Below are 14,642 nucleotides of genomic sequence, written 5' to 3'. Positions count from 1 at the left end.
GGGCGGGGCCGCGCCGCGCACGCTCCTTCCCATTGGCCGCCAGGCGTGACGCGCGGCCGAGGGCGGGAGGTGCTTCCTCCGCACGTCGCTGCGCGGCGCCTCCGCGGTCTTTACGCCGCCATGCGGCGGGGCGCACGGCGATGACGTAGAGCCCGCGCGGCGCGGCGGCCGGAGCCGCCTTCGTTCCCTTTTGTCCAAGATGGCGGCGGCCGCCGGAGGCGTCTCCTGAGCCGCGGGCCCCAGCGCCATGAAGCGCGGTAGCGAACGGGACGCCAGCCCGCCGGGGGCCGGGGGAGGCCGCGCCGCCGCCGCCAAGAGGCCGCGCGAGCGCGAGCGCGAAAGCAGCAGCCGGCGCGGCCTGCACCGCAGCTCGGGCGCCTCCCGTAGCAGCCGGGACAAGTCCACGCCCGGCGGCGGCGGCGGAGGAGGAAGCGGAGGAAGCGGAGGAAGCGGCGGAGGCGGCTCCGGCTCCCGCAGCCACCGCGGCGATGAGCGCGCCGGCGGCGCCGATTCTAACCACCGCCCGGCGGCGAGCGGCTCGGCCTCGGGCGCCCGCGGCCAGGCCGCCCCCTCGTCATCCTCATCGTCGTCGTCGTCCCGCGCGCTCGGCGTGCCCAAGGCCAAGGCCCTGCCCGGCGCCGTGGTGGCCCCTTCGCTGCTGCTGGCCGGGCCGCCGCCGGGCGCCGCGCCCTCGCTGCTGCTGGCGCCGCTGGGGGGCTCGGCGGGGCTGTCCGGGGAGCCGCCCGGCTCCTGTGAGTACAAGACGCTGCTGGTGAGCGGGCTGAGCGCGGCCCTGCCCGACCAGCTGCTGGAGGACGGGCTGTTCCGCCTCTTCCAGCGCTTCGCGGGGGGGGGCGCCGGGGACATCAGCGTCAAGCTCTCCCACACGCCCGAGCTCGGCCGCGTCGCCTACGTCAACTTCCGACACCCCGGGGACGCCCGCGACGCCCGCCGGCACGCCCGGGCCCGCCAGCTGCTCCTCTACGACCGGCCGCTCAAGGTGGAGCCCGTGTACCTGCGCGGGGGCCGCAGGAGCCGCACGCCACCCCCTGCGCCCTCGCCTGAGCCCCTGGGCTACCTGCCACCTCTGCACGGCGCCTACCAGTACAAGCAGCGGTCGCTTTCACCTGTCACCAGCCCTTTGCTGCGGGAGCCGCGGCCCCGCCATGCGCATGCTGCCGCCGCCGCCTTCGCACTGGAGGCTGCCGCCATTGGGCTCTCCCGGGAGCGGGAGCGGGCCCTGGATTACTATGGGCTGTATGACGAGCGCGGCCGGCCCTACAGCTACCCCATCGTGGCCGAGGAAGACCTGATGCCGGAGGATGATCAGAGAGCCACCCGCAACCTCTTCATCGGCAACTTGGACCACAACGTCTCAGAGGTGGAGCTGAGACGTGCCTTCGAGAAGTATGGCATCATTGAAGAAGTGGTGATCAAGCGCCCTGCCCGCGGCCAAGGTGGGGCTTACGCTTTCCTCAAGTTCCAAAACTTAGACATGGCACATCGGGCCAAGGTCGCAATGTCAGGCCGCGTTGTCGGCAGGAACCCTATCAAAATTGGCTACGGTAAAGCCAACCCTACTACCCGGCTGTGGGTGGGTGGTCTTGGCCCCAGTACTTCTCTAGCTGCCCTGGCAAGGGAGTTTGACCGCTTTGGCAGCATCAGGACTATTGACTATGTGAAGGGAGACAGTTTTGCTTATATCCAGTACGAAAGCTTGGACGCTGCCCAGGCCGCCTGCGCGCAGATGAGAGGCTTTCCCTTGGGCGGGCCAGAGAGGAGACTTCGTGTGGATTTTGCCAAAGCAGAAGAGACGAGATACCCGCAGCAGTACCAGCCTGCACCTCTCCCTGTGCACTATGAACTGCTTGCTGATGGGTATAGCAGACACAGAAGCCTAGAGCAAGACTTGAGGGTGCGAGATAGGACTCCTCCACATCTCCTGTACTCGGACAGAGACAGGAGCTTTGCAGAGGCAGACTGGGCCAGTCCTGCCAAAAACGCTGAACGCAGAAACAACTTGGAGAGCTACAGCCGATCAGTGCGTAGCCGGAGTGGAGAGCGATGGGCCAGTGACAGTGATCGCACTGTGCCCAAACTGTGGGAAGAGCGGCGGAAACGACGGAGCCTTTCCAGTGACCGTGGCAGGACTACTCACTCGCCTTACGAGGACAGAAGCAGGACAAAGGCCAGTGGGCCAGCTTTAGACCGCAGCCCGGAGCGGGCCCGCAAAGAGAATCACACTACAGAATCCGGAACTGAGAAAGAGCAGAGTAACTCCCTTCAGAACAATCGTCACACAACTGAGGAGAAACCCCATCGTGAGGCATCCGATGCTCCACAGCCTAAAAAAAGGGACAGCGAACGCAATCATCGAACTGGTGAATCAGAATCAAAAACTCATGAGGAGCCAAAATCTGAGACCAAAAAGTTAAAGAATTTGTCAGAATACGCTCAGACACTGCAACTTGCTTGGAATGGGCTTCTCGTGCTAAAAAACAGCTGCTTCCCCACATCTATGCACATTCTGGAGGGAGACCTCGGTGTCATCAATGGACTCCTCAAAGACCATTTGTCTGGTGGGAAGCTCACGCAGCTCAAAATCGCTCAGAGACTTCGGCTCGACCAGCCCAAGCTGGATGAAGTGACTCGCCGTATCAAACAAGGCAGCCCCAATGGCTATGCCGTGCTCCTGGCGACGCAGTCTGCCCCGGGGAGCGCGGGGTCCGAGGGGACCTTTCCCGTGGTCGAGCCCGGCTTGCAGCGACGGCTGCTCAGGAATCTGGTCTCCTACTTGAAACAGAAGCAGGCTGCTGGGGTTATCAGCCTGCCCGTGGGAGGAGCGAAGGGCAGAGACAGCACAGGCATGCTTTATGCGTTCCCTCCTTGTGAATTCTCTCAGCAGTACCTCCAGTCAGCACTAAGGACATTGGGGAAGTTGGAAGAAGAACATATGGTGATAGTTATAGTCAAAGACACTGCCTAACCCACACTGTCTTTTCAAATTCCATGTTTTCTTTGTGTGTCACACAACCCCGTTGTTTTTAAGGCCAATCATTTTGGTGGAGGCTCAGAACACCTCAACCGAAGTGCTAAGATTTTTAGTTTCTAATTAATTTTAATACCATTTAAATAGAGCCCATTTCATTCGTTTTTAATACGTGGCACTGTCTGCTGTTGTTCTGTATTTTTATTTTTTAACTGTATGAAAAAGTCGTCAGTAAAGCCTTGTTCACTGATGGATTTCTAATCTTGTGCGCTATCCTGGTTCTTAAGGCCTGGGAGGGCTGCTGCCCTGTGCTGCCCGCTGATGGGGGCCCAGCCCAGCCCCTCAGCCTCCAGCCTACACCTCCTCAGTCTCTTTCTGGTGTCCTGCCAGGTGGGAGGGGAAGGGGGATTTGTCATTGTGCCCTATGGGAGACTGAGAGATTGGTCTTGCTTTCCTGTTTTTGTCCTGTTTGTTTTTTATTTAGCAAATTTAAATCTTGGTGCATTTCAAGGCCAGGCTGGATGTGGCTCTGGGCAGCCTGGTCTGGTTGTTGGCAACCCTGCACATAGCAGGGGGTTGAAACTGGATGATCATTGTGGTCCTTTTAACCCAGGCCATTCTGTGATTCTACAATTTCTGTTGCTACTCCATTTGGTGACAGATCCTTTCAAGGAAGCAAAACCTGACTGAGAATAGAAATCTTCTTTATACACCAAATAATAATAATAATAATAATAATAATAATAGTAATAATAATAATTACAGTTGATAATTGGGCAAAAAGTTTGCTACTAAGGAGTCAATCCTGTACAATCTCAACAGAACAGATGAGGCCTGATGTTCCTGGTTTCTGTAAAAAGAGAAATAAATCAAGCATGAGAAAAAAAATCATTGAAAGGGGAAACCTCTTGGGCCTGTATTAGATGCAGACAAACAAATAAAGGGCACCAAGTTGTTTTGTAAACTGTGGGTGCCCCTTTTTATAGCCATATTATATGTTCACTATCTGAAATCTTTTATTGCAAGATAAACTGCAAAGGTTTTTTCTTTTTTTTTTTTTTTTTAAGTTAAAATTTATTTGCAAGCATGCAAAAATATAAACAACTCTGGCTGTCATCTGGAAGCATGGTGTGTGCCCACGAGGAAGCTGTCTGCAGAGCAAGAACAGGAATTTAAGTTGAGGTTCTTCACTGTGTCTGTCTGTGGCATGAGACAGTCGTTCCAGAGAGTCTGGACATGCAGGGTTGGTTTCTGGGTGACTTGAGGATGTAACTATTTCAAATTTGAGTTAAACTGCACTACTCAGCTTGGGGATTTTGTATTTTTTAAAATCACGCCTCCAGATTTCAAGAGGCTTACAGGAAATTGTGTGGCATTGAAAGCACTACATTCTGAACTTTCTCTTTAGAATTGCAGGGATTTTTTTTGGTTTTGTTTTTTGTTGGTTGGTTGTTTGTTGAAGCTTTGGTGGTAAGCAAGTGAACAAAACCCTGGCAAAGCCAGAACCCAGGCCCTCCTCACAAGTGGGCCGAGCAAGCAGACTCACTGCTGCCAAAGGCACTTCAGAGCTGTGTTCTCAAGTGAGCGGCAGTCAAACCCTACACACACAGGACTGTAACTCAGCTTAATGATGCCTCTCTTTGTTTTTAATTTTCAACCCTGCAGTTTCACAGCAGGGACATCATCAGCTTAATTTAATAATGTATTGGTGTCAACAATTATGATTATTGGTTTTATTTATTTATTTATTTATTTTTAAACATCTAATACTGTGATTGTATACTAATGAGTTAGTGTGCTTATGAGGGGATATTTCACTTTGGTGTCTGTAGTCCATAAAATATAACTCTGTACTAAGGGCCTGAAAACAGTGACAAGGGTCCCAGGTGCTGAGCAGGTTTGCAGGGCAGCAGTACTGCAGTACAGCTGGCCTGCTCCTGATGTTACACGGTTACAAGGATGTTGACTTTTCACCTTGTGACCTAGTCCTCATCCCTGTTGTAACATAGACAGTGCCAAATGTTAGTAAGTGTAACCTCTAAGTGTCATCTGAAACCCAAGTGTTATTAAATGTCCCTTATGGCCAGAGTCAATGTGACCAGAGATTTTTGTCAGGGAGCACCCTGTGTAGTGCCCACGTCCCCACTGTTGCAGCAGTTTGCAGTAGGGTCCCAGCAAGCCCCTGATGGCTTCTGGAAGTTGCACATCTCTGCTAACAGAGCCAAGGAACCAGCACAGATACCCCATCTCCCACTTTCCTTTTGAGACAAGTAAGTAATAGCAGAGGGTTTGGGCTGTTTCATAAGTTGGGCAGAAGGGAACCTTATGAGATTCAGCAAGAGCAAGTGCAGGGTCCTACACCTGAGGAGGGGCCGAGCTGCTGCAGAGGAGCTGTGCACAGAAGGACCTGAGGCTCCTGGTGGGCAGCAGGTTGGCCATGAGACAGCAATATGCCCAGGTGGCCAAGAAGGCCAATGGTTCCTGGGGGTGTGTTACAAAGAGTGTGGCCAGCAGGGCGAAGGAGGTGATCCTCCCCTCTGCTGTGCCCTGCTGGAGTGCATGGAGTGCTGCATCCAGTTCTGGGCTCCTCACTGCACAAAAGACAGGGAACTGCTGACAAGGAGCAATGGGAACAAACTGGAACAAAGGAAGTTCCAGACAAACATGAGAAAAGTTTTTTCAGGGAGTTACAGAGCACTGGAACAGGCTGCCCAAAGAGCCTGGGGAGTCTCATCCTCTGAAAATATTCAAGAGTCACCAGGATGCTTCCCTGTGCGACCTGCTATAGAGAACCTGCTCTACCAGGGGGTTGTACTGATGGAGCTGCGGGGTCCTTTCCACCCCCTACTAGACCTGAGCTTCCCAGCCACAGAGCCACAGTCACTGCTTGGCTGCTTGGGCTGCACCACGTGCAACGCAGGTGTCTCACAGCTGTACACCTGTTGCAGTAAGGTAATGCAATAGGGCTGTATATGTGGGCAAAGCGGGAGGTGGGGAGGCAGGGTGGTCCAAGAGTGTTCAGACTGAATGGCACTTGTCCAGAAAAAAACCTGGCTTACACCACTGCTTCTAACATCAATGGTTTGCTGTCTTTTTTTAATCCTAGAGTACCATGGCCAAGCTTTAGCTTCTTGCCCCAGCAGCCCATTTGCTATGCTGCAGATGTGTGCTAAACGGCCCTGCACTGCAGCAGAGGAAGGCTGAAACATGCTCTTGGGCTGGGTCAGTGTGTGTGACAGCACAGGCTGAGGCTCAACCTCGCCTTTCAGAAGCAGGGCACACACACACAGGGCCTAGCACAGCCCAGTACATGCCCCAGGCCCCATGTACTGGCAGTGAGCCAGGCTCTGTCACTTCAGCTGCAGGTGTTAGGCCCCAGACCTGCTCCCTTTGGCTCTATTCACTACAGTTAGATGGGGTAGGGGAGGATTGTGGGAGGATTACATTTGTTCTTACAGTGGCCCAGTTTCAATGCAAATTTTATAAACAGGAGCTCTGCCTGTTGGGCATTCACTTCTGTCTCATAAGAATAGTTGGCAAACTGCTCCAAGGTAGCAACAGATGCAGATAGTTACAGCTGTGGTATGCCAGAACAATATGCACAGCTGGCACAACATCTCCTCTCACTAGTAGTAGAGCTTCATATTTTTTTTCCTGTCCTCCTGAGCAGCACATTTTTAAAGTAGAGTTGTATAAGACGTGTTTTGATAAGGTAGAGGCTGACTTGCACAGCTGATGCATGGCAGACCCTGTTTTCAACTCTCTGTCTAACCAAAACATTGCTCCCATGGCTGGTCTTAAATGCTGCAGTAATCACAACTTGTTCATCTTTATAGGTCCTGTAGGTCGCAACTGCCCATTAAAAACTGCAGCAGAACTCTATCTTTTCAATTATTTACAAGCACTCCTGGTAAGTGCATTAGGCAAATGCAATACTGGAAGAAAAGCTATCCTTTCTCTGGGTTAAAAAGGAGGTTCTTCTTCTATGAACAATTAATCCTTCAGTCTTTGTTGAAATGAGCACTGTTTGTTATGGAAAACTTGACGTAGCATCAAGGAGTGAGAAGCCTTCAGCTCCCTGCTCTGCCTCAATCCCTATTCTGAAAGTGGCTGAAAGAGAGAAAAGGTAAGAAGTTGAGTGGATATTCTCTGAACACCTGAGCATAAAGAGCGCATTTCAGTGGTCTTGTCCAAGCAAGCGAAAAGCACACTTACCTGTCAGTTTCAACTCACAGCATTAAGCTGTAGATGAGTGTTTAACTGCACAGCACACAACTGAATTTTCCCCCCTTTTCAAAGGACAGAATCCACTGTCATTTATGTGCAGGAGCACCTCATTTGCCTTCCTCCAGTACAGAAGGCAATCCACCTGATGCCAAACCACGCGTGAACAGGAGTCCATGGCAGCTGCTGCCAGACAGCAGCAAGGCACTGAGCTCCCTGCCCCTACTGCAACTGGGCTGCAGACTGGATATTCTGATGCATCTTCAAGGGACACCAGCAGCACTCCCTGCTCACATAGCAAGCAGCAAAAATGCTGTGCTGCTTGAAACTTCTGTGGAAAATTCAAGGCTGGCAGGCAAGCTGACATGGCAGATTTGAAGCCGTGGGCAAGATGTGCCACAGGTCCAGTAGGTCGAGGACTCCTTACAGACCAGAGCAGGGTGGAGCCTGTGCCCTCTGAAATCTCACCTCTTGTTTACTCTGCACTTTATTGCAGCTGCTCTCCTGCACATTCTGCTGCTAGGCAGAGCACTGCTTCTGTATGGGTGGCAGAGGATTGCATGGCAACATCTCACGGCCATAGACAGAGACAGGACTTGTATTTGTTTTTTTAATAAATACACTTTACATTAAAGAAAAAAGGCCTTCAATTTGTAGTTTCCACACAGAGGGCAAAAAGGGCAGAAAAAAAAAAAAGATTAAAAAACTGTAACCACAAAGGGTAAATGGGGAAAAAAAAAAAAAAAAGAGCGCTCAAACTTTAATCCCAGATTCCCACATCCTCAGAAACACTAGGCTCCAATTAGGGCAAGCTAGGCTTTCCATCAGCCTCCTAGAGAGCTGGTATCACAGCGAGAATCCCTGCTTTATACAGCCTGTTCATCCAGTTACCAAACACCCCCAGAACTCTCTGGAGGCCCACTTCATCTGAAACACAGAGACCTTGCAGGCAGTAACACTTGTGTTTTTAAAAAATAAAATCATATTTAAAATAAAAATATTCTCATTCCTCAACAACTTTAGAAACAACAATCCTCTTATTTAGTAGTTGCATAAAAATGCCTCTCTTTAAATTTTAAACAATTTGTTTCCCCCAGACCTACCCCACAGTAATAACGTACTACAGGAATACAAAGTTCATCAGTTCATTCCCTCTTCACTATAACACCTGCCTTTTTTTTTTTTTATATATATAAAACTATTTCTGTTCTTTAGGAAAGAACTTTATACAAAGAAAATATACTGTGAAATATCTTCAGAAGTTTCCTTGACGAGGAGAGTCATCTCAGCCTAAAATAAAAATAAAAAAAAAAGGCAGAGAGAAAAGAGGCCTAACCCCAGTTCTCTTTATTGAAGAGCTTCAGACTTTGCTCTGAGCCTCAAACTGACTCAAACCAACACAGCGGATGAGCTGAAGTTCCTCAGGTTTTTCCAGGAGGAAAAGGGTTGGGGTGCTCAAAATCCATTTCCAATTTGGTCTCTGGTCTTCTGCTGGGAAGGGAGTGTTTCCTCCTGGCAGCACCCCACCTAACACTTGCTCCTCACTCGTTCAGAGTCAAGATTATGTCATCTTCCAAGTCGGAATTATCGGAGCTGTCAGCTGAAAAGGAGACACGTAGGTTATGTTCAGTCAGCAGACAGTCAGCAGGGCAGCTAAGCAAGGCACTAACTCATAAGAGATGGCCACCAGCTGCTTGGGACCAGCAGCACCTCAGCAACGAGGAAGGCAGCTAGCCCTATTAATGCATTTAAAATCAACAAAAGCAGTTAACAAATCTGCACCATAGCTTTTTCCTCCCTGTTAAAGAACAAGGAAGAGGACAGCAGCAGCTCTAGCAAGCGCAGTTTCTATTAGCTGGCAGTATTTTCTCCTTACAAGACAGAAGTATGCCGGGAGGAAGTTACCTGCACACAAGCTGCCTGCACAACTTAGGGTGCCCATCTAAAAGCCATCGTGCTGCATCCACCCCACAGCTCTTTGTGCTTGGGGCTGGACAGCCGTTTCTCACAGCTGTCATTTCAAAGCAAGTTTGACAGTTCTACTAATCCAATGTAGTTAAACATGGCCTCTGTATAATGTTCATGGGGCTAATTAATTACTCAGCAAGCTGGACCCAGACTTCTTCAGCATTAGGTTCTAACTGGTCCAATGGTCCCAGCAGCACATAACAGTGGGAGACCTCCCCTCAGAAGAGATGCAGTCTATGCACTCAAAACTAGCACCTTCCTCTAGCAGCCTAAAGGTTACCATAAATTCATGTAAGTACATGATGCTCAATAACAGTGACCCATAACCTGCTTCTGAACATTGTGTCTTTGCTGGTTTTTCTTCCCTGTGGTACAGGATGAGAGCATGAAAGGATTTGCCAAAAGCAAATACACACACACACACACACACACACACACACACACACACACACACACACGCTTGCTTTTTTGTAGAAAATCTTCCCTTCCTCAGTTGCACAAGAGGGAAGTAGCAGGAGCTCTGGCATCAAGGAAACTTCCTGCCTTACCTTGGAGATGACGATGGTTCTTTCTCCTATGTAAATTCACTGGATGCTGCAGTTAACTAGGTGTTAAAAATAGTTAGGGAAGAAAAAAAGACACCAAGACTTCCATTTAGCCATCGCTATACTGGATCTCTATAATGCCTGTTAAGGTAAGCAAGGCTTTCTGGAACATTCAACCTTCTCAGATGATATCCTTAAGAAAAAAAAAAATCACAGGCAAGCACCAGAGGGCACAAACCCTCTTCCCCAACCCTCTTCTCTGAGAAAGCTTCTAAGAAGGAAAGCTTCTAAGAAGGAAGAGAAAAATGGAATGCCCAAACTGAAGATAAAGTTATCCTACAGCACACTGGCAATCTGTACAGACAGCTGGAGTATCCTGCACACTTCTTTTCCAGGCCTATCAGAGGACTTTACAGGAAGCTTGTCCTTCTGATTAAAAATTACTTGGAAATAAGCTGATCTTTCTGGCCTCAATTCCCCAGGTCTCTGATGCACCCAGTACTGGAGTCATACTCATTCATGAGTGTGCTATTTCCCCATGAAGAACAGGGGGAGAAGGAGCAATTACTTCTGAACTGCTTAAAGAAGCTCCAAGGAAAGTACAGACTGCCCAGGAGCATGTACTGCTAAGAAGTGGGGCAAGTAACCACAGCTGCAGAACAGCAATGTCCCTCCTCATACTGCCAGGTGCTTTTCACTGTGACCACTGTGACTAGTCTCACCTTCCAGCATGCTGACCATGAACTGAAGGGTGATCTGTGCTCCCAGAGCAACACAAGGAGAGCTACTAAACGCCAGTAGCCACACTTCCACATTAAGAGGGAAAGAAGTCCGAGGGAGATAACAATCCAGAAGCTCTGGAGAATAAAAGCAGCTGAAAAAATTGCTCTTACCTATGAGCACCAGAGGAAAGCTTTGAAGAGGGACTTCCTAGCTCCTTATGCTCCAGTCCACCATATAACCTTACAGATGTAAAGCTCAAATCTAAAAGTAAACCTGATTGCAGTTAACTGCTTGGAAGAAGCTTGTAAGACCTGCCTGGAAATTGCCATTTCAGTTATAGAAGAAACTGATGAGACAAAGTCAGCCATGCTGATGAAAAGGCATCATCGCAGATACTTGAATTCAGCACATTCCAAGGTGACTCCTGTCCTGGACATGGAAGAAGAATGTGGAATTCTCATCTATCATACATATATGCCATGTCCACTTCAAAAAAGACAAACCTCCTTGCCCAGGAACAAGTTTCTGGGCTCAGTGCACAAATTGCTTTGGGCAAGATAAATGGATAAATGGACCTACTCAACCCGAAGTGTTAACAGTGGAGAAACAAAGCAAATTTATACTTAAGAGTTTCTCCATGGATTGTTGCTGAAAAGGAAGCAATCTCTTCTAAGTCATGAGACAAGAAAGCTGCTCACTCCCATTTCAGTTGTTTTTTGAACTATTTATTTTGAAGCACACTTGTGTAGGGAGATTCAACCAAAACAGAGAAAAACAGGGAGCTCTGCTGCAATACCAAATCCCAAATGGCTCTATCCATTAACAACATACGCACGTGGACATTTTGTAATCTGCAGTGTTCTGCAAAGCATTGAAGTAACTGTTAGGTAGCACTGAGTTTTGTTATGGGAATAGCTATTGAAATTACTGCCCCTGGACAACTCCAGTTCGAGCATTTTGGGAGCTCTCTTAACAGCACTAAGTCGTGCATCCTCTGCCAAAACTGAAGCAGAATTGTATCAGCATTAACATATCAGCTAACGAGACAGGCAGAAGTTACATGCAACCCCAAAATGTTGAAGTGCAATACTCTATTAATGAATTTAAGCTATGAAAGTATCCAGTGCGATCCTCTGTACTACACCTACCACGTGAATGCCTTATCACCTCACACTAATTACTAATTAAGAGGCCCTATCAGCCTCTTAAGCCAAGGGAACCATCTTATACCTATTTCAGTGGAGAGCTTGTGGATGAGAATCAAGGGGTAGGCTGGTACGGCTGACACTGTTGTGGGAGTGTGCTACAGGCCCCCCGATCAGGAGGAGGAGGTTGATGAGACCTTCCACAAGCAACTGGAAGCAGCGTCACGATCCCAGGTGCTGGTGCTTATGGGGGACTTCAATTATCCAGATATTTGCTGGAAAAGCAATGTGGCCAGGCACGCGCGATCCAGATGGTTCCTGCAATGTGCTGATGACAACTTCCTGATGCAGGTGGTTGAGGAATCGACAAGGAGAGGGGTACTGCTGGACCTTATTCTCACTAATAGAGAAGGGCTTGTCAGGGAAGTAAAGGTCGGGGGCAGCTTGGGTTGTAGTGACCACGAGATGGTGGAGTTCAAGATCCTGAGTGGAAGAAGTAAAGCAAAAAGTAGGATTGCTATCCTGGACTTCAGGAGAGCCAACTTTGATCTCTTCCGGGACGTACTTGGAGCTATCCCATGGGCTAGAGTGTTAGAAGGTAAAGTGGCCTGTGAGAGCTGGTCGGCATTGAAGCAGCTCTTCTTCCAAGCTCAGGATCAGTGCATCCCTGTGAGGAAGAAATGAGGAAAGGGTGACAGGAGACCTGTGTGGATGAGCAAGGAGCTTGTGCGCAAACTCAAAGGAAAGAAGGCGGCCCATGAAATGTGGAAAAAGGGTCTGACCACTTGGGAAGAATATAGGAATGTTGTCAGGGCCTGCAGGGATGCGACGAGGAAGGCTAAAGCCCACCTGAAATTTAATCTGGCGAAGGGGATAAAGGATAATAAAAAAGGTTTTTTTTTTTTTTTTTTTTTTTTTTTTTTTTTTTTTTTTTTTTTTTTTTTAAGTACGTTAACAGTAAAAGGAAGACTAGGAAGAATGTTGCTCCCCTGCTAAGTGACGGAGGTGTTCTGGTAACGGGGGATGCTGAGAAGGCGGAGATACTGAATGCCTTCTTTGCTCCTATCTTCAATGAAAAAGCTCCCCCTCAGGAATATGAGACCCTGGAGGTTAGTGAAAGGTTCTGGGGAATGGAAGACCTTCCTTCAGTCAGGGAAGAGGTGGTCCGAGAGCGCCTAGGCAACACCAGTGTTCACAAATCCATGGGACCCGATGGGATGCATCCATGGGAGCTGAGGGAGCTGGCAGAGGTGATTGCTGAACCACTTTTGGTCATTTTTGAGAGGTCTTAGAGGATGGTGGAGGTGCCTGAAGACTGCAGGATAGCCAATGTCACTCTGGTCTTCAAAAAGGGCAAGAAGGAAGATCCAGGCAATTATAGGCCAGTCAGCCTCATCTCTGTCCCTGAAAAGGTGATGGAACAGCTTGTGGAGGATGTCATCTCTAGACAACTGGAGGAAAAGGAGGTTATCAAGAGTAGTCAGCACAGGTTCACCAGGGAGAGGTCGTGCTTGACCAACCTGGTAGCCTTTTATGATGTTGTCTCTGACTGGGTGGTTGGGGGGAGAGCAGTGGATGTAGTCTACCTTGATTTCAGCAAGGCTTTTGATGCTGTCCCCCACGACATCCTTATAACAAAGCTGAGGAAGTGTGGGATAGATGAGTGGACAGTGAGGTGGGTTGAGAACTGGCTGACTGGCAGAGCGCAGAGGGTCATCGTTGGCGGTACAGAGTCTGGTTGGAGGCCTGTAAGCAGCGCTGTTCCTCAGGGGTCGGTGCTGGGTCCGGTCTTGTTCAACATCTTCATCAATGACCTCGATGAGGGGATGGTGGCCACCCTCAGCAAGTTTGCTGATGATACGAAGTTGGGAGGATTGACTGACACGTCTGAAGGCCATGCTACCATTCAGCGAGACCTGGACAGGCTGGAGAGCTGGGCAGAAAAAAACCGGATGAGGTTTAACAAAACAAGTGTAGAGTCTTGCATTTGGGGAGGAATAATTGCATGCACCGGTACTGGCACAGTGGATGACCTGCTGGAGGGGAGCTCTGCAGAGAGGGACCTGGGTGTCTTGGTGGACGACAGGTTGGCCATGAGCCAGCAGTGTGCCCTTGTGGCCAAGAGGGCCAATGGCATCCTGGGATGCATTAAAAAGAATGTGGTCAGCAGGTTGAGGGAGGTGATCCTCCCCCTCTACTCTGCCCTGGTGAGGCCTCATCTGGAGTACTGTGTCCAGTTCTGGGCTCCCCAGTACAAAAAAGACAGGGATCTCTTGGAAAGAGCCTTGGTGGAGGGCCACAAAGATGGTGAAGGGCCTGGAGCATCTCTCTTATGAAGAAAGGCTGAGTGAACTGGGTCTGTTCAGCCTTGAGAAAAGAAGACTGAGAGGGGACCTGATCCAGATCTAGAAGTATCTAAGGTGTGGGGGGCAGAATGGTGAGACCAGACTCTTTTCAGTGGTGAGTGGAGACAGGACAAGGGGAAACGGCCGGAAACTGCAGCATAGGAAGTTCCGCACAAATGTGCGCCAGAAGTGAGGTGACGGAGCACTGGAACAGGCTGCCCAGGGAGGTGGTGGAGTCTCCTTCTCTGGAGATGTTCAAGACCTGCCTGGATGCCGACCTGTGCAACCTGGTGTAGGGAACCTACTTTGGCAGGGGGGTTGGACTCAATGATCACTGAGGTCCCTTCCAACCCCTACAATTCTGTGATTCTGTGATTCACACCTTGGAACTCAAAAAGATTTAGATTTGGGGAAAAAAAATAAAAAGAACAAAATCTGATGGCACAAACACCAAGCCTGACACTACAACTCACCTTCTTTTTCTTGTAAGCCTTTTTCCAAACTGAAATGCTAGGAAAAGAGTTTAGACCTTTCTTTCTTACACTCACAGTCTCTGTTAATTTTTCAATTTTCTGTATCTATGCCAGAAAAAAAGAAAAGAATTTCAATTTTATCTCAAAAGTTACGTTAGTAGCAGAAAAAAGGATGCAAAGTCAGAAATGACATGTTGACTTCACACTTTAAGCAACTGCAGAAGAGAAAG

General features: G+C 49.4%; 2 protein-coding genes across 7 annotated transcripts in view; one reads left to right on the top strand and one right to left on the bottom strand.

Annotated features, from left to right (window-relative positions):
* Window positions 1-175: 175 nt before the first annotated feature.
* Window positions 176-3,239, top strand: RBM15B (RNA binding motif protein 15B). The gene has a single exon (XM_052678538.1). It carries the CDS (start codon window positions 248-250, stop codon window positions 2,984-2,986), a length of 2,739 nt encoding a protein of 912 aa, XP_052534498.1. The 5' UTR covers window positions 176-247; the 3' UTR covers window positions 2,987-3,239.
* Window positions 3,240-8,545: 5,306 nt separating this feature from the next.
* The window catches only part of DCAF1 (DDB1 and CUL4 associated factor 1), a 53,626-nt gene continuing 47,529 nt past the window's right edge, over window positions 8,546-14,642 (bottom strand). For 4 of the 6 annotated variants that reach the window (XM_052678527.1, XM_052678528.1, XM_052678529.1 and 1 more), the window contains one exon: window positions 8,546-8,813. In XM_052678527.1, the coding sequence (XP_052534487.1) occupies window positions 8,755-8,813 (59 nt within the window). In that variant the 3' untranslated portion in view covers window positions 8,546-8,754. Of the gene's footprint in view, window positions 9,786-14,642 lie in introns of all 6 variants that reach the window. The other 2 variants (XM_052678531.1, XM_052678530.1) reach the window with 2 other exon arrangements.

This window comes from Tympanuchus pallidicinctus, unplaced genomic scaffold (assembly GCF_026119805.1).
Source record: "Tympanuchus pallidicinctus isolate F22 unplaced genomic scaffold, pur_lepc_1.0 scaffold17, whole genome shotgun sequence".
NCBI classification, from domain to species: Eukaryota; Metazoa; Chordata; class Aves; order Galliformes; family Phasianidae; genus Tympanuchus; species Tympanuchus pallidicinctus.
Note: the sequence above shows the minus strand (reverse complement) of the source record. Positions and strands in the feature narration are given on the sequence as shown.

Bases quoted from the DNA above. Each gene is read 5' to 3' on its own strand.
- RBM15B (XM_052678538.1), top strand. From the start codon at position 248: ATGAAGCGCGGTAGCGAACGGGACGCCAGCCCGCCGGGGGCCGGGGGA.